Source organism: Lepisma saccharinum, chromosome 1, assembly GCF_977018435.1.
Source record: "Lepisma saccharinum chromosome 1, izLepSacc3.1, whole genome shotgun sequence".
Taxonomy (NCBI): Eukaryota; Metazoa; Arthropoda; class Insecta; order Zygentoma; family Lepismatidae; genus Lepisma; species Lepisma saccharinum.
Genome location: NC_139229.1, coordinates 89,217,501 through 89,238,275, shown reverse-complemented (window position 1 = coordinate 89,238,275; position 20,775 = coordinate 89,217,501). Strand labels below are relative to the sequence as shown.

The 20,775-nt window shown below is 37.7% G+C and overlaps 1 protein-coding gene across 1 annotated transcript; it reads right to left on the bottom strand.

Moving 5' to 3' along the window:
• Positions 1 to 3,137: 3,137 nt before the first annotated feature.
• Positions 3,138 to 20,588, bottom strand: LOC145997471 (uncharacterized). Its single transcript, XM_083134557.1, has 4 exons — positions 20,434 to 20,588; positions 20,017 to 20,201; positions 12,328 to 12,530; positions 3,138 to 6,293 (listed from the first exon to the last, which is right to left on the bottom strand). The coding sequence occupies exons 2-4, from the start codon at positions 20,094 to 20,096 to the stop codon at positions 5,611 to 5,613; spliced, it is 966 nt and encodes a 321-aa protein (XP_082990683.1). The 5' UTR covers positions 20,097 to 20,201; positions 20,434 to 20,588; the 3' UTR covers positions 3,138 to 5,610.
• Between the last annotated feature and the right edge of the window lie 187 nt (positions 20,589 to 20,775).

The following is a 20,775-nucleotide window of genomic DNA, read 5'->3' as shown; positions in this document are numbered from 1 at the left end:
AGATCCGAGACATCAGATTCCACACAACGGCAACAGGTGATTTTTACACCTGGCTGACACCTTGAAACCTTAATATTTGTTGTGTTATTGTTTGTCCCCTTCTTTTATGTGAACACTAGCTATTTCCCGGTTTGCGACAGTTGCAACCCATCAATTATATCAGCTTGAGAAGTAGGGTAGGTAAAGCCTAGTACCCAAATTCTCATATTATATTCTTTTGTTATGTTATGTAATAAAACATTATCGATGAAAGGTTGTAACTAACTGTTGGTACTTGAATAAAGATTAACTATGAGGTTGAAAGCCGCTTCTTCAAAGCCGAGGTGAGTAAAAAAACAAAAAGAAACCGGAAGCTCAGTTGGCTCCCTGATGTCAACTGGCGAACATACAGGGTAAACTGGCCTCCCAGCCAGAAGCCATCCCAGAAGGAAGGAGGAAGAAGAAAGAAGAAGAGCCTAGCAGCAACCTACCTACCTGGTCCAATCGCTTCGGCTGATAGGTTCTCAGATTCTTCCTGCCCGCCTTGTCTGGGAGTACCAGGACCTTCCTTCTTAACCTGTCGTCCCTGTATAGGAGACAGCAGTGTGGTTGGCTTGCAAATTCCCAGCTAAGGCCGGGGGTGTTGCAGTATTCTTTGATCTCTTTACCTAGCACCCGCTCGTCTTAGGTGCCGATTGGCTACGTACAAGATCCCAGCTGGGGTTGGTGGTACCGTGTGCTTCCTACTTTCTCTTGCAGGGGAACCTGTGAGGTCATCAGCGGCCAATGCACTAAATAAAATTAGGTCCTTGTACTCCCCTTAGTGCCTCACTCAGTGTTTCACACTGAAGAGACAAGATGCACGCGACAAGCAACACTGGTTTCTTTGCTCAGTTTGCATGATGGTACCGATATAATTGCATTAATCAGTTTATTAGTTACCCGAAAATAACGTAACAAGAGACATTGTTACATATAAATTGCGTTGTAAAATTTGTGCAAGTTATTGAAACTTGGGAGAGGCATGTTGTGCACAAGAAAACTGCGAAATAATATGCACTGATCTCACTCAAACTGTATACGCTAGACTTTTCAGCCTGAATAAAGCGAATACCTAAACACTAGAGAAATGGTTCTCAACATTCGTGAAACCATGTCATGGTGTTTTTCTTTTAAGTCAATGCCCTTAGCCTAAGAATTTTCCTCGTAAATCTTTAAGAGTATTTATGATTTTATGCATGAATTAACATGTACCTATGAAATTAAATATTGATAAATAAATTCTAGCATAATCATAAGAGTAATAATAGTTTGATTACATGTGTAGGATTGTTGACAAATTAAAAATATGGAAGTCAAAGTGGTAACGTCGTCTGCTTGTAATTAAGTGATCCCAGGTTCGATAACTGGGGAGGCACCGGGCAGATCCAGTTGTGATTAGTCTATTTGTGTATAAAATGGAATTAAAAAATGAAAACTCACAACTCAAATATGATAGTTGTCAACGAGTTTCAGCAGAACATGGCACGGTATCGGGTTGCGGCACGGCGGTTGAAAAACAATGCACTAGAGTACTTTACCATGTTGACTAATATATCTTGGACTAAAGTGCCTCCATAAGCTGACTTTTTCAAATAAAAGCAGTCAGGTAAATGGCCAAAACACAGCCTCTTTTCACAGTGTTGAAGGCAAATTACAGCCGATAGATAACTGCATAAAAAAACTTGATAAAGCAAAATGAACGTTGTGTTTAAATCTTAAAACACATGTTAAAACATTGTACATATCGATACTTTATTATATCAACAAATTAGAGGTTCAAACATAATGCCGGTTGGGCTCTCTTCTAGAGTCTAAATACAGCTCCTTGGAATGAAGCATTCGCTGCGCATGTGCGAACAACAAACTGAAGCAACATGATGGACGGTATTGAGAAAACGGCACCGTCAGAGAGGCACGTAAGCTACATGCGCATCTTGCCATGTCTCTTCGGTTTGAAAGGTTGCATTGATTACTGTTGGCTTCCAAGTGACATGTGTTTCTTCGGTCTGAATTCTCCCTATAAGACACGTGTGCTAACAGACATTCTTATTTTGAGTTTATAATAAACAAATACATATATATATAAAGCTGGTGTAACCTTTCCTTATCCCAGTAAGCCAAGATATATTTATAGGAGTCTATGTTCAACGACTGTTATGAAGTTAGCACATATGGGTAGACTTTTGCCATCCTCCTAATTGGCGTATCTAAGTGTGGAGCGCAGCCTGCTTTGCTGTGCTCCTGTGTTGTGTGGGGGTGAATGTTGCAAACTTTTATATTTAACTCTGAGTGGTTAGCACAGTCCAGTGGCATATTCTCCCCACCAGTAAACAAACTTTCTTTTTTCGTATACAATAGAAATTGTGAGAAAATTTGAAGTTGTTGGGCTTCTGTTTTCGTGTTACTTGTATGTCTGCATTGGTGTTTGGTGTTTTATTTCTGTTATATCTAATTAATATATGATGAATATAGACAATAAGAATTATTGTGGCAAACCAGGTCAAATACGCCACTGGCAGTGTGCTGACACCAGAGGTCCCAAGTTCAAATCCCAGTCTGGGCATGGATGTTCTTTTGAGTGTGTCCCTTCAACTTCAGCATATCAGCACTCATCCTCATTGTCAAAGTTGGTTGAAAGTGTCAGAAAAGTGATGTAAAAATAACATAATTCAATTTATTTTAAACTGAGCTTTTAATTATTTGAATTCATTTTCTGTGTATAAGATGGCGCATGTCCAAACTGAATGATAAAGCTTTTCACTTCATTTTACAAAACAGTGTGTTATTTTACTTGGCTTTCTACCACTTATTTACAAACACACGTGTGTCTCAGAGAGCATTTCCAGGCACCAGAGGCTCATTGGCCTGCAACATTGCAGGTAAGATGAAATGAAAATATCCTTTACAGTACACATACTTGAGCGCAAAGGAAAAAAATTCAAACATTTCAAATTCTGTGTATACAATAAGAGAAATTTTATTTGTTTAAAAGTGCCTAAAAGTTATTCTTAGCTTTTGAGAAAGATGTCTATCTGTGCAAACATTAAAACGTTGAGCAGATTAAAGTTAGATATTGTAAAGATATTATAAAGTAACTATTTCTTAATGTTCTAAACTCTTCCGTAACAGTAAAATTTATTTTTCCAAGATTACAAATGCTACAAACACGCTCTTCTGATGTGTTAACAAATTTATTTACAAGACTGTACATGAGAACAATCAAATGCGTACACATTTTTTAAAATTGATTTTCCAAATGAGACAAATATTCATTTCATTACAAGTCCGTAATTATGTAGGAACATATTATCAATCAAAAAAACATGAAAAGGAACAATAACAAGTCTTCGGAACAACACACTTCACAATTACCATCTAATAATCTCATATTAGAGAACAATATATACCACAAAGAAAAAAATGACCAATAAGTCCATAATTGAACACACAAATGTCACTATATTTTTGCAAGATTAAAGTAAACAATTACATCTAGGCAGCAATGATTTTCCTACATATGTATTACCTAGTAAAGAATAAGTACAAGAATGGAGCTTACCAAACTTCTTTTTTCCTCCTGTGAAAACTAGCAAAGCCTTCCTTTCTAAAATATTATTCAATTCATTGATTTTGAGTCCACTTTACCATGAGAATTGATTTGGATTATCCATACTTGGAATATGAATTCATTAATATCAAAAATTATATTTAGATATTAGCTTGTAGTATAAAAATAGTGATATATATGAAATTTCAATTGTAAAGCAAAAATAATTAGGGACAAAAAAATCTGTTAAATACTTCATCCCAAGGGCATTATCAGCAAGGGAATGATGCAAGATAATAGTGTAAATTAGAGCATGACCCCACCCCCACCACCATCACTTACTATGAACTAACATTATTTTCTGTAAATTTTGTGATATGAATTTGCCTAAATTATGATATCGAGAATTCATTATGGAACAATTAAAGCTGTGGATTAGTTTTTCACCATTTCGGGAATAACAATCAATCCTTTATTTCCCAACTTGCACATTCACAATAAAAATTAAGAATAATGTTTTTGTGACAACATACTATATTCTTTATTGGTACTTTAAACTACTTTATAATTATTTAGAATGGTGAAAAAGAGAATGATTTCAACATGATCAAAAAATGATAAAGAAGGTTTTTTTTTAAAAAAAAGAAAACATTTTTACAATGAATGAAAGAATAATTCCTAGTTCCTACATTCACTTGTAAATGACAGTTGAATCCATGGCACACCGTAACATAACAAATATTATTGCATTAGGTACATCGAATTTCTGTTTTCAAATCCTTTGTACAGTCTATGAATTTGATGTTTTGTTTTATGTCCATTTTATGCACAAATATGCTACTCTGGACTGAACCTACAGTTTAAAGTGAGATCCAAACCACCATGTGCCTGCTGCGGGAACTCTTGATTACAACATGACAACATTACCACTACACCATCAGGGAGCCATACGGTTTATGAGATATACAGTGGCCTTTAAATTATACTGGCCAGAAATAAGAATGGTGCAAACCACAAAAAACAGGAAATAAGTACGAAGCTGAATTGAAAGCAACACAGAAAAATGTTCAAGTGTTCTAATAATTTCTCATAAGTGATGTATGAAATAGTTTATCACCCACATGGTTAAGTATTGCATACAAGTGCATAGGTATATAATGTTAATAATAAATGAAACGTTATACTTTAAGCAACATGTATGTATGCATTCTGAATGCCACTCACACCTTTACATAAACATGGAATGAAGAACATTTAAAATTACAAATATTATTAACAACTGAAAAGGATGGATATTATAAGTACAATTTGTGATATATGTAAAGAAAATTTAACTTTTTTTTAAATTATAAACAATGCGACTGTTCTGTAAGTACACAATGAACTTCACTGTAATACTACAGAAATAATTGGTTTCCGAAAAGTACATTTATATTCTGAGATAATATTTACATGGACATAAAAAACCTGAACAACTATCTACTGAAACTCCAGAGAAAAAAATATTCTAAAGTACTTACAATTCTAAAAATCACAAACACAAAACACATAATCCTGAAGAAAATCACACAAAACACATAATCCTGAAGAAAATCAATCATACCAACAATATGCGCAATATATTTTAATACAAAGTAACGAAACAAAGCTACCATGAAAACAGACATGTTCCAGAACAGCAAGACCATGAATAAAAACACAGTTAGCGAAAATGGTTATTGATTAATAGCTTTATACTACAAGTCATAATAGTAACTGGATATCATGGGATTAGAAAATATCTGAATGTATGTATGTACAGCAATACAAGGAATGGACACAAATACTCACAGGAGTATTGTTGCAGGTTACATGAAGCCTACCAATAATTCCAAGCTTTAATTAGTACTGCAAGTACATCGTATTACAGTGATTAAATACAAGCATTAACTGCTACATAGGAAACTAAACAACATTCAATACTTTAGTAAAACTACTATGAGTTGTTACAGTCAAATTATACATATAGTAATTAACATAGACAGAATTGTATATGGTGTATTTTACATTGATGTTGGTGACCAGAAATTCATTTCTCTCAATTCTGAAGGTTTGGGTTTGACAATTTTCACTTCCTTCAGACCACTTTTTTCTATAGCCGAAATAACGGAGGGGCAATGTTCAGAGTCAGAGTCTGGTGACTGTATAGGAGATGAAGAATCACTTTCTTTACGTTCCTTGGTCGGGCTCAAAAGCTGGCCTTCTGATTTGTTTCTTCTTAATTCTGGGGATGCACGAGTGCTTTCATCGGTTTCGGTGATCGGAACCAAAGTCCCAGGACGGTCAACAACTGCAGTGACGGGATCACGTTGTCCAAGCAGGCTGGTGAACAGCCAACTACCTGTGTACACTGATGACTGTTCAGAACTCTGCGAACCTTCGTTGGCTGCAAAGGATCCTGTAAAGTATCGATTTGGCAAGGGAGCATTTTTTCGTGGGATGCGAGGTGAGGATTCTGGAGTGGTGCTGGGTGTTGCAAATGGTGTAGCAGGAAGAGATTTGCAAACTCTCTCTACAAGATTCATATCACCTTGTTTGACAGATAGGGTTGAGGACTGGTTGGAGGAAATCTGATTGGACATTTGGTATGCCACCTTGATAACTGAGTCAGTACAAGCTCCATCACGTTTAACTTCTTCGTTAACTAATAATGGTTTCTTCATTGCGCTAGTACTACATTCATGTTCTGAAAAGAAGAAAAAATAGCTCTGTGTAAGAATTAAATATAAACATGCTTTATCTCATGCTGATAAAACACATCATACAGTAGTGAATCAATAAAAATGCTCATCTTCATGCATTGCGTATAGACAAACACTTGATGTTGTCATTGCCACCAAACTTAATTCACTGGATTTAATCTTAATGAATACCATATTTACTCATGTGTAATGTGCATGTTTTTTCCAACATTTTTGCCCACAAATACCATTGTCGTATTTTGCACAGAATAATTCAGACAGCCAACATGACACCACACATTTTTTTACAATGTCATCACATTTAACACATATATATCAGCTGGCTTCAATATAAATTACCAGGTTGGATTTATTTAGCAATAATATTTAAACAAAAAAAAAAAAAAAAAGAAACATAAAAGTGAAATTGATATTTCCGATGATTTTTCACTTTGTAACAGAACGTTTTACGACACTGAGAAAAGTGCAGTTCTGGGAGAATTCGAGCATGCACCTCAGGTCACATGGGATGCGTATCAGCAGTATTTGTTGGGTGAGAAATAATAGAAAATAACTTCCTGCGCAGTGCAAATTCATAACATAATTTTGATCTCCCTTTCTTTTACTACAGAATAAACAAGGTGGTTGCAGATGTGAAAGCTTTGGGATGCTACACACAGTTGAGGGAAGGGAGGGATGGTGGCGTGGGTTGGGGAAGTAATTGAATAGCATAATGTAATTCACTCTTGATCAGCATAGCAACAGCTTTATGACCTACAACTAAGAAAGCAAATACTTTAACTTGAATTGTACTGCACATTATGTACGACATATAGTTGTTTGTTGCTTTTCTCCATCAAACACCAGAATGCACATTATACACATGTAAATATGGTAACTTCATTTAATCACATTGATGATGTATGTAAATACCAGAGAATAACCTGTGGTCAACAATCCCTTTAGAGGGGGGTGGGGTCCACGAACCTTTCAAGAAATGTTGCAAGTTCTCATAGTTAGCCTGAAGGATCAAGAAAAATACTGTATCAATTGTTAAATAAGTTGATTGGAATGTAAAATACAGGTCCACTCCTTGCTTGAGGTAAAAACATGCCAATGCAGGAGAGTGACATAAATCCAGAATTTTATCAGGCAGTGTTACACATAAAGACAGCCAGCCATATTCCTCACATGTGGCAATATACTACTACGTACAAAAAGTACCCGGAATTTGTGAATAAAACACAAAATACGTTGTTAATTATCAACTTTATTTTGCTGCCTTCAAAATAGGCCCCATCAGATGCAGAACATTTATGCCAATGCTTAAACCAGTCTTCAAAACACTTTTCAAACGTCCTGAGTTCCTTCTGCAAATTTCCTTTAATGGACTCAATTGATTCGAAATGCCTTCCCTGAAGTGATAACTTGAGTCGTGGAAAGAGAAAAAAATCACACGGAGCCATATGTGGAGAATATGGGGCTTGGGCGAGGACATGTGTTGAGTTTTTGGCCAAAAACTAGCGAACAAGAGGTGACGAGTGCGACGATGCATTATCGTGGTGCAAAATCCAAGAATTGTTTTTCCATAACAAGATCTTTTCCGGCGAACATTCTCATGCAGACGCCTCATAACGGTCACATAAAAATCTTTATTCACAGTTTGTCCGGCTGGAAGGAATTCTGTGTGCACAACACCATAATAATTAAAGAAAACAATGAGCATGACCTTAATTTTTGAGCGACTTTGGTGTGGTTTTTTGAGTTTTGGTTCATTTTCGAAGTGCCATTCCAAAGATTGTTGACCTGTTTGCATGTCATACTCATACACCCATGCCTCATCACCAGTTATGATGAGTTTCATGAAGGCTGAGTCACTAGAGGCTCGGGAAATCATATCAGATATGTGTGATATGCCAAGCTCACGACCCACCTCTCTCTCACTTACATGCAGGTTTTCAAGCACCATTGTCCTGATTTTTCCAACGTCTTCGTCAGACATCAACGTAGAAGGTCGACCAGAATGGGGCAAATCAGCAACAACTTCTCTGCCTTCTTTGAAAGCCTTGTACCACGCATAAGCTTGTGTATTCGACAGACATGAATCACCAAATGACTTTTGTATAATTTTCAACGATTCAGCACACAACAGTTCGTTGGCAACACAAAATTTCGAACAAATTTTTTTCTCGATATTTGTCCATTCTGCAAATCGCAGGACGCTCGCCAACAAAACTGATGTAAACAGCTGCTGTGCAAAAACTGATGGACAAATTAATCTGCCCCTCTGCATGGTCATTCAGTACAGTGCTACATCCTATGGACAAAATGAATTCTCGATACCTCCAATGTAGGACTTTTAGCAGCCAAATTCCGGGTACTTTTTTACTGAAGGTATGATGAGGTCATTCCAGAAGAAACCACCAATACAGTCATCAACTGGGATTTGCTCGGACATGGACCACGAAGAGTGGAATTGCTTCACACTGGAAAGCCTCCCTCGGAAGTCATTGCATGCTTTAGCTACAAGAGAATGCAAGTTTATGACCTAGCTATGTTCAGGGAGTCAGACAACCAGGACAAGGCAACTGCTGACAGGTGAACCCATTATAAGATTTCCAATATGAAGAGAAGTACGGATGTGGCCGAACTGCAGAAGACTATCAGAGGGGTGGGCAGAGAATGACTGACCTGCCATAAGAAATGGGTGTGGCAAGGTTGAGGTTCAATCTGGCGGTGCACAAGCACCCACATTATGATTTGTTCTCCGAAACTACCAACTGTCGACTAAGAAGAAATTGGGAAGGTTAAGTGAAAACCGAGGTTCTGCTGAATGACATCCAGCACAACATCGTTGTCTTTCTTACAAATGATATTCATAGAGGTCCATACTAAGTGAAAAGTTAAGAACTACTGCACTAGAACTCTTGGAAAAATGGAGTCACCATAATATGCACATGTTAATATTTTTAAGTCTTTTTCCTTTCACTTCACATTGCAGTACACACCCTCATTTTGTGATAAATGTACCTCTATAATGGGGAATTCTTCCCTACAAATAAATAAAAATTATGATCTGTATTACCTGTATTTCCTACAATATAATTTAACTTTTCTTTTACACTTCTTTATTGTATTATGATTTTGTCTAATGGCCATGTAAACATTCATTCCATTGCAATAAAACAAAGTAAAAAAAGTAAAGTGCTCCCCTGTGCATAGCACCACGCCATGAAGGCATATAGGGGGTGTGGGAGTAACGCCCCACACTTTCTGATCCCGTCGTGAGTGGGGGTGATGTGATCAGCATCACGCCCCTGACCGCCTTTACCCCCCAGGGTTTCCTCCAGGTACCCATGTTATTCGATGCTGGGTGGGCACCGGGGCCCCTTCCATCGTTAGAAAAGTTCCCGGATTTGAACCGGCCGGGGATCGAACCCGGGACCTTTACCATGGTAGCCAGACACGTTACCGACTGAGCCACCGCGGCCACAGAAAATGATTTCTCACATTTTGGGTAAATAATTCTTGAAGCTTTCCTGGTGGTAAATAATGAAGAGGTTTTCTCGGGCAATCAACCAGGTGACTTCCGGATAGACTTCTGGAAATCACCTGGTTGATTGCCTGAGAAAACCTCTTTATTTTGGGTCAAGTATCCCAAATGGAACTCAATACGTATACATGCAGGGCGACAATTCCCTGACAAATTTCCAGTTGACACTTTATGAAGCTCAAAAATGACTTTTACTAGTGTATGGATTCTAAAATATTAGCTCACCTTTAAGTGACAGGTGTATCGTGGGAAAAGGTGATGGAAACGGCAACAGAGAAAACAATCACTTGGGAAAGATGGACAGACAAGACATGCACAGATAATAAACGCTGGTTCTGTTGCAAACATTATAAAGAGGAAGCTGAAGAAGCTTTTATTTATTTCACACAAATGAAATTAAATAATCTGTTATTCTAATCACAACTTTTCAAATTGGAATATTCATTCTGATAGTTCTAATTTAATTGAAGAATGGCATACACTTACGCTGTGAACAGCTTTATGCAAGGACCTCCCTTATGGCAGAGTGGTAACATTGTCATCTTGTAATCAAGGGGTGCCAGGTTCAATACCTGGTTGAGGCAAGGCACAGTGGTTCATATCCCAAAAACTGCAAGTCCAGTCCTGGTTATCCTTTCTTTGCATAAAGTGGACTTAAGACAACACTTTATCCTGCGTTTGAGTCCAGGTAAGAGCCAGCCCCCGTGGCGAAGTACAAGGAAACCAAAAAAGTTCTTGCCATTCTAGAACAGTGATAAACAAAGAACAATACAGTGGATGGTACATACCTTTAGGTTTCAAAGGTTTCAAAGTAATCTCCATCAGCATCCAACACCTTTTGTCAACATTCCTGCAGCTGCACAATACCCTGGTGATAAAACTCGGCGGGCTTGGATGCAAAGAAGTCCGTGAGTGCGTTCCGCAGGTCTCCCTCATTTGCGAAGGATCTCCCATGGAGGTGGTTGTCGAGGGAATGAAACAGGTGGTAATCTGTTGGTGCAAGGTCCGGTGAATATGGTGGATGGCACAGTGTCTCCCAGCCAAGTTGCTGAAGGGTCTCCTGGGTCCTCTTTGCCACATGTGGCTTGGCATTGTCGTGCAGGAACAGCACACCCTTGCGATTCACCAATGCCGGCTCCTTCTGCCACAATGCACGGTGCACCTTTTGCAACTGCTGAGAGTAGAGGTCAGCTGATGGTCTGACCAGGTGGAAGGAGCTCGTAATGCACCACTTGCTGATAATTCCACAATACAGAGAGTGAGGTATGAGGAACAGGGTCACGTGGCGACAACCAATGTCTGGTACGCTTGGGAGAGTCAACCCACTTTTCGTCACCAGTGAGCAAGTGATCAAATATGGGTCTGTTCAGGTGCAGAGTGAGCAAGGACAAACAGGCTGTCACTCGTTGTTCCTTGTTGGCTGCCGACAATGTGTGGCGTACCCACTTGCTTAACTTGTATGACTTCCCTATCCCATGCAGGTGCAGTCTGACTGTTTTAGCGGAAACATGGAACCTTTCTGCAAGTTATCACATGTTAGACCTCTGTCCTCCTCGATGGCTGCTTACAGGGCCTCGTTATCCAACACATGTGGTTGTACACTGCGAGGTTCATCCGAAAGGCTCACATCTCCCGAACGCAATTTCTGGAACCAATGCCTGGCAGTGCGTTCGTTCACAGCATTCTCCCCAAATGCCTGGCAAATGCGGCAGCTGACAGGCCCACTTTAAAGTCATACAACAAACACATGCAAACAAGCTGCTTCGATACCTCCATTTCTCTTCGACACTGGACGAGCTATGACTGCTGTGTGCACGTAACGTGCCTGTATTATCGACAGTCGAAGGTCAGACTAACTCCCGATCGCTTGGCAGCCACATGCGTCATTTAGTTTCCTCTCTGAGTGCATGATGAATGGGATGTCAAAATTGGTAAGAACATTTTTGGTTACCTTGTAGTTAGCACATCGTACTACGGCGGCAGGGGTCCCGGTTCGAATACTGGCCTGGGCATGGATGTTTGTGAGTGTCCATTCATCAAATTCATCATGTCATTACTCATTCTCATCTTCGCAAATTAGCCAAAAGTGGCACAAAAAGCGAAGTAAAATAAAGCAAAATCAATCAATCAATCAGTCCAGGTAAGACTATAATTCTCAGCATGTAGTATTTTGCTGTTATTCACACACAAATCTTGCACAACTGAACCACGACCAGGATTTCATGTATCAAAAGTGTAAATTAATTAACATGAATCATGTTGGTACAAATCATCATCCATGATATAAATAAATTAAACAATTTTATTGCAACACTTGTAATCAATCTTGGGAGTTCGATTTTATGATTACTGTAACAGATTTAAAGATATATTTTTGAACACTTGAGATAAAAAAAAAAAATCCATATTAGTATCGAGCTGGCATAATTCTTAAGTAATAAAAAAAAACTTGAAGGAATAAAATTATTGTTCTGCATCATACTCACTCTGTGTTGAATGAAGCTTGATTTTTGGAATTCCTTCGTGTTGCTGAGAAGTGCATGCCTTTGGTCTTGAAGAATCTTCTGCATGAGGTTGATGAGATAATTTTAAATCATTCTGGTGAGTTTTGCCTTTAGGATACCGAATATAGAAGAAGCTATCATCATGTGAAGGTGGGGAAAAGGAAACTGTATCGTCAAAGTCATACCTATGAAGAAAAATTGCAGAAAATATTACAAGAAACAATATAACAATGACCTATTGAAAAGTTAGTGTAAATTTGTGGTACTACTAGGGATTGAAATTGGGCTGGTGGCATCCCATTCCCATGCTCTACAACTAAGCCACCAAGGCATCACCTAGTATCTATCATCCTAAATTTCACAATTGCAGGTCTGTCTATAACACAATCTTAATAAACAGAACTGCAATAGGTAGCATGTAATACACTTATTTGGATTTTTTATAACTAACTACAATCCGAAGTAGTTGAAAGAAGTTACCAACATTGCTATGGTAAGTAGATAATTAGAGTGTTCATATGAAGAAGGATTACAGCATAAAAAATGACAAAAAAAGAGAGAGAGAGAGAGAGAGAGAGAGAGAGAGAGAGAGAGAGAGAGAGAGAGAGAGAGAGAGAGAGAGAGAGAGAGAGAGAGAGAGAGAGAGAGAGAGAGAGAGAGAGAGAGAGAGAGAGAGAGAGAGAGAGAGAGAGAGAGAGAGAGAGAGAGAGAGAGAGAGAGAGAGAGAGAGAGAGAGAGAGAGAGAGAGAGAGAGAGAGAGAGAGAGGGGGGGTGCGTGTGTAATGCAAGCACTATTTTTGTCGCAAGAATGTAGGACTGGCACGGACATAAGAAATGGAAGGGGTATTGTACAGTGCCATAGAATGTACGAACAATACAGATCACGTGTAGCAGGTGTAGGATAGAGAAGCGAGCAAATATCCTTAAAGATAGCATCTTGCCACATGTGTTTACAAGTCTGAAAGTATACATTAGTATTACAACAAAAGAGGTGCATACCAAGGTAGGACACTATTTCCCACAGTTTCCATCAGCTGCCTGTTGCATTCTCTGGGATTTCTCCCCTGAAGAGTGGCTAATTTGGTTGACGAATGCTGTTTATTCAGGGCCATGGTGGTTGAGTCAACAATGAATTACCACTGCCTTCTGTATGATAATCGTCCATCACACTGCCATCAAGACGGGTTCACATACTATGGGTGTCACGTTCTCCGGGACATATGATCACAATAAAAATTATAATAATTACTGCTGTAAATGATAAGATTGATCCTAATCTTGATACAATATTTCATATTGTATATGCATCTGGATAATCCGAGTATCGTCGTGGTATTCCTCTTGTGTACCACCACTTAACTTTGACAAAAAATATAGTTGCCAAGACACTATGCACATGATGCACTTCTCCCACATCATAGTCCAGGTAAGACTTACATTTTCAGCAGATACTACTTTTCTGATGTTTGTTTATTTGTTTTACTTCACTTATCTGCCATTTGGCTAATCGTGAAGATGAGGATGAATAGTGATGAGATGGATGAAGGAACAAGCACATATAAACACCACAGAGGATTATATTGGCTGAGAGTCCAGCCAGCAGAGCATCAAGACTCTGCAATAATGAGTGACGTGCACTGAGGAGTAGCTAGTTTAGCAGTGAAATATCAATCAATCTTGCATCTATTTTCAAATCACAATATTTATTGTCTTGTTGAAGCCACAGTTAATATGCAAGACTTTTTTTTCATGCACTTCCTGTCCCTCGGTGTGATCAGCAAGCAAGGCTAGAAGGAGCTCCTCTAGCTGCCTTTCCCAACACCTCACCAGTTTAAGGTAGAGACAGCTGCTGGAAAGGAAACTGAAGATTTCTGCCTTTAAATCCCTTGCCCCCTCCCACACCCTGCAATGGTTGAAAGCCCGTGTTTTCAAGTACTCCAGTCTATCGCCTATAGGAACAGATAGAGGATTGGTTTCCCCTAGATTCATTAATAAATCCTCTGAAGAACAGCCATAAAGAGTACGTGCATTCTTGGTTCGGTTTATTTTACTTTTCTTCTCTGACACATTTGGTTGACGCGAAGATGATGATGAGTGATAATATGATGAAATTCATGAAGGAACCTCGCAAAGAACACCCATACCCAGGCTGGAATTCAAAACCATGACAAACGCTCGTTCTTGTTCATATGTGCTTTGCTTTAAAGTGAATAATGAAATGAAATATGTATCCCAGAATTCAAGAAACCAAATGAATATTATTAAACAAACTACAAAAAAAAAGTATTTTGTTACCAGTTTATCCCCCTTTTACTATGTTGAATTTTTGCCAGCTTTCATCACTTTTTCTAGCTGTATAGATTTAATTGCGATAAGTAGATAAGTAGCTAATGAGCTTATGGAAGTGATGAGGGACAATCATAAACAGAGAACTCTAGAATCCTGATTTCGCAGTGCCCTGGGAGGAAATAATTTGTATTTTTGTTAGTTAGCGCTGCTCTTTCATCATTTTACTTAATCAATGCCATGACGATGAACGATGATTAAATTAAACAGGTGAAGAGTGATTAAAAGAAACACTGATGCACAGGTCAGGGCTTGAGTCCAGATCCTTCGGTAACGAGATAGTGAGATGGAGTATTAGCGAAATCAAGCAATACAGAATCTTGAAAAAAATGAAATTTTTCGCTACAGCTACATTTCTTCTCAGCATTTTAAGGTATCAAAAAAATCGACATTAACGCTTACTTTTGCAGGACGTTCATAAAGACAAAATTTATTACTCAGAAAATCTGGTTATCTATCATGCCTTCATATCAGTCTATTAAAAAAAAATATATATTTATTCTCAAGAAAAATATATTGATATATAAACATAAATAATCCTACCAAATTGTATTTGTCTATAGTTATAATCACTAATTTTTGCAAAACCCTAATTGCAATACTGAGACATCAAATTTGAATTGATATGCCACTTACATAGGTACGTTGTAACAAACCCTATAATAAAAATAAGTAAATGAAGAAACACTGCTATCAAATTATCGAATGACAGGGATCATGATAATAAATAACAATCTATTTTCCAGCAAGTACACATGTCACACTAGGGGCTCCTAATGAATATCCATATGGTTGTTTAAGTTTTTTATGCAAAAGTAACAAACAGGAGTAGCGTAGTGAGCGACTTTTTGATAAATTTATCTGTAGCGAAATTACTTTTAAACTGTAGCATTCTGATCACTGGCAATAATACAGTCCAGGGTATACTACATGGAGGTGAGGTTGACATTTTCTGCTGTTATTAACACACACATCTTGCACATCAAAACCATGACCAGTATTTCATATATCACAAATATCGCATGTGGGGCTGGGGGTGCAAGAGGGGCATGTACAAGAAACTTTATACAACAATAAGAAATCATTCTAATGTGTTAGAATTGGAAAGACAGAACAGGAAAATGCTCACTTGATACACCACTGCATCAAGATTAAACAAAGAAATCAAAGTGGAATGTTCAATTATATAAATTCTTATCTGGTACAATCTCTTTGTTAACAATTTAGCAGTAGGTAAGGATTAAACAAGTATTACATTTAGTATTCAAATCTCTGGTAGAATCACATCTTTAATTTATTTTAAAATATATTATTTGTCAAGGAAGTTACAAACCTTAGCAATATTAACACAAAACAACCTGTTAATTTTATCTGGAAACAAAACAAAAATACTTAAAATGTTCAAAACCCCGACTTTGATGGGTGGCACGGCTGTTACATTAGTAAAACATTACCATTTACAGTTAAGAGTTAGTAAGGCTGTTATAAGATTTAATTAACACCAACTACTTACTATTAAGTATGTTAATTTAAACAAAAACTTCTTAAGTAATGTGCCAGAACAATCATGGTAAAATCCAACTTGCCTTGTAACCAGAAAATTAAAAACTCTGTTCAGGGGATACCTCTGAACTTGAATCATTTCCTTTCTCTTCCAGATTTTGACCCTGATAAAGGGTAAAAACTTGGAACCAATTTCTTAATTTGTTTCTTGCTACGTACTTTAATTTTCCCGCTACAAGGTAGTTTGGATTTTTACCATTACAGGTTTTTTACCTTTAAATCTCACTATGAGAGAACAAAAGAAAGTATTACAGTCACAAATGTCACAATGGGTATAGGGACGTATTCTGTTTGATGCTACCTGGTTTCTCCACATTCTCACATATCATAAATCATCACATTTGATTTTATGATTCCTTGCTTTTTAATAGGAGATACATGCTCAAATCGCATGAAACTTAAGGTGCCACAAAACAAGTGCATGCCTGCACATTCGGTGGTTCTAGCACAGTTTGTTTTCCAATGGACACACACATGCATCACACAAGAATCAACTTACAAAGCATTTGACCCTCCTTGTTCATTACTAGATTCTTCACGGATAGTTCTAAGTTCAGGTGATGAACCAAATCGACCTGCACTGTCAAATCATAGAAAATGATGACACACTGTGATGTAACATTTACAATGGGAAGATATTGGAGAATTTCTATCACTTTCAGGGAGAATTTACTGCATGAAAGGTTTTTGTTACAATCATTAAATACTAAACAACTGATATAGGAAAAAACCTTCATGTAACATTCCATGAATAAGTAACACATACTTATGAGTTTTAGCAATTACTTACTGCATGTTTTCTTGAGAATGATTTTTCACTTGTGCATTAGAATACTGGAAATTATTGTGGAAGTAAGTTCGAAGCTTCGAGAAACTAATTAGCACAGTTATATGCTTCAAGTACTATTTACGAGAGGAATTATGGTAACAGTTTAGTATATCGGAAACACATTAAAATCAGATATTTTGTGTTTGGCATGGTTCGTACTTACCAATTGTGTATTGCGGAACATAGTTCAAGGGGCCATTATGCTTTTTACACGAAAACAAACAATTTTTCACATACTGAGTGATTTCTTTCCTCGCTTCCGTAACACAAAATATGGTGGCCACATCTTGACTCACGTTGTGGTTATGCAGTGCTTTCAACCTTCTTCACTGAAAAATACCTACTATCGTATTCGTCACCGGTGGAAATTGTACATTATGCATCGGTAGCTGACGGATAGCCCCACGAACATTTTCCGATAAGGTTAGGTTAGGCAGGCATAGTGAAAAAAAAAGGGGGGTTGGAAACACTGACAGAGGGTTACATCATGAAACGTACGCTGCATCCAGTTTAGGTTCGGGAGGCAAATTAAAACAATGGCAATTGTGAGTCGGTGAGATATTTCTCTTGAAAAATACATGGTTTCCTGGTAAATATATTCCACGATGAAAGAAAATACCTCTACCAATGTTGTAAACCTTAAGACAAACTCATTTCCGTAAGTAGTTTCTTTTGTAAAAATGAAGAAATATGTTTCCGATATTCTAAATTGTTACCAAAATTATAATTTGAAAGGTAGTTTATGTGAGTGACCACATTGGTACTAATTTACTATGCTTCGGACACATTTCTTCATTTTTACAGAAAAAAACATACTTACCGTAATAAGTTCCTGTAGCATTGTCTAACATCGGGAAGGTGTTTTGTGTGATGTGGGAATGTTTCATAGTGGAAATTCATGTTTGTTGTAAATTAATTCCCGACGGACAATAGACTTTGGCACGTTCACCTTCATACATCATCACGCGTCGTGATTGTGTTTTGTTCATGTTCATTGGGTATCCAGTGTTTTGAACTGTTTGTGTTTGCAACGAGAGTTAGAAATATGATGTGTCGTGGATGCGTGGTGAAATTCGTACCAGGTGTGGAAGATCCAGTGGATTTTTTAATTTAAATGAACACGGGATCGTGAAGAAAGGAAAGGAATGTCGAAAATGTGACAGTGAATGTAAGCTACTCGTTAGAAGGAATAGGCTGTGGGTATATGCCTAATATGACATGTCGTGGAAGCGTGGTGAAATTCAGGTTAAGTTCTCCATATCCTGCAAACTGATTTCTTCAAATTTAAAAGTTTGGGGCCCATTTGGGGGCAGGTGACTGCGGCCAATTTCTAACATGCCTTTAACAGGGACTCTATAGAGAAAGCCGGAGAGCCGAAATGGAGGCGGGGCCGTGTCGGCAGTTGGAGGCGGTACGTCAATTACCCCAGGGGCGGAGCCCGGAATTGGTGGGAAATTTGGACTCAAAAATTTCAAACAAAAATAATTTTTTAGTTTAAATTTCCCACCATTCGCATTCCCACGGATGCGAAAAAGTTGTATATATATAAAAAAGGATCAGATGAGATTTGTTCACAGGTATTTCTTGGGTTCCGAAGGTTGAAACACTGCATAAGGAATGAAAATCGACAAATCACAAGCACGACGCACGATTATGTGGGAAGGTGTACGTGCTATATTGTGTCTCAAGCAAGTGAAAAGACTACGAGAAAAAAGTACTCTAAATGTGAAAAATTGCAATTACTTTGATGAAAAAAACGTCAATACACCTTAAGGAATGTTCTACGAAGCAGATATGTGAGTATGAATGTCAAATATTGATGAAACAAATAAGTTATAGGTGTCCGACGGACAGTAAATATTTACCACCACATTTTGCAGTGAGCAGCTGCTTTTGGTTTCCTGTCATCCCAGCCACAGATTTTAGTGGATATTAATGCAAGGCTCGAAGAGAGTTGTGAGCTTGAGACCAGATTTTGCATGGTCAGGTGTTGGAAGTATTTAGACACATTATTTTAATGCTAAGAGCTCTAAACCTGACCCACCTAACAGAAACACTTAGGGATGTTTTATTAATACTGTATCCTAAATTTGCTCAGCGTAACAACAAAAGCATTTTGTGATGTAATACCTCTTTGCACTCTATGAACATGAAACAGAAGTCCCTATATGGAAGGGAGAAATTGTTGTACACAAAAAAGCAGTAAGTAATCATTAAGACTCTGAAGTATGTGTTAACTATGAAAAATGCTTCGGTAACACTTTACTATACCGGAGACTGATTTCTTCAAATTTACAGGAGAAAGTACTTACACAAATCATTTTCTGTAGCGTTGTTGATGTTCGGGAATGTAGTTTTGATCTATTTTAATGCGAATGCATGTGGTTTTCTACGAAAATCTATTTCCGATGCGCTATTGCTGCTGCCGCCACGATGTTGTCCATATATGCTAAATTGAACGCTAAAAGGAGTGCTAATGGAACCTAACCTAACAGGCCTAACCTAACCTAGTAGGCATACCTCGTCCCCGTGATGGTTCGTGGGGCTATCGTGAATTTTTGGGCTAACATCAATGATTTTTGGGGCTACCCGTGGATGGTTTGTGGGAAATAAGGAACAACAGTAAGTACTCGTTAATGTCAGAAATAGACATTATTTTCGTTATAAATTCATTATTTCACCTAAAGAAATGTTCCGCAATGCAGAAGAGTCCGTTAGCAATGTAAAAAATTGCAAAATAAATCATCTCTGGTATAGTAAAGTAGTACCAATGCTTCTTTACCATGATAAATTTAAAATTAAACAACCGGAACTTGGGCCGTGAAATGTTACTCAACAATTTGCGAAGTAAACTTCTATAAATCAGGTTGCTGAAGTAATTTTTATTATCTGGAACCAAAAATTTGAGACTAACACATGCATTACATAATTACCTGTCACCAACTTTGTGTTTCATCCATTGTGGTAGAGAAAAACCTCCCGACAGCGAGCGTTCTGGTTCTGTGGATCCCATGGTATCCAGTTACTACAAAATCAAAAAAAGAAAGCTTGGCAACCACTGTTGAAACTTCTAGCGTAGAAATCTTGTCTAAGAATATGCAGTCGACATCTTTCCCACCTGTAAAAAAATTAGCAAATTTTGAAATAAACAAACAGTTGTTCCCTAGCTATAGTTTCTATCACTACTACTAACTGAAATTTTATGTAACACTGCACAGGATTACATCAATTTCTTAAATTCTCTTTTGAAGTATTGGTTTATCAAGGTCGAGGTTACTTTACATAGTAACAATGAAAGAAAACTAGTGCATACTATAATAACTTTTCTAAAATGTGTGCAAGTTACATACCATATAACTTGAACATAAATTACTTCTTCCACTAACTTGAAACTTCATTTTAAAAATCAATAAGGATTAAATGTAAATTTTCCTTCTCGGAGAGCCACGATTCTTCGAACTAGAAAAGAGACCCATCTGATCTGATGATCATCGATAGTAGCGAATCGATATGATAACATGAGTCGCACTGTTGCCAGCTGCTACCCCTCACAGATGGCGATTGTTTGTTTATACATTCGTATAAGGTTGCAAGTGCTTCGTAGTCTAGCATATTGTTCGTCTATTATACCTTTTTACTCTCCAAGAACATAGATTTTACTTATCTTATCTATCTCGCTGATCGTCACGTCT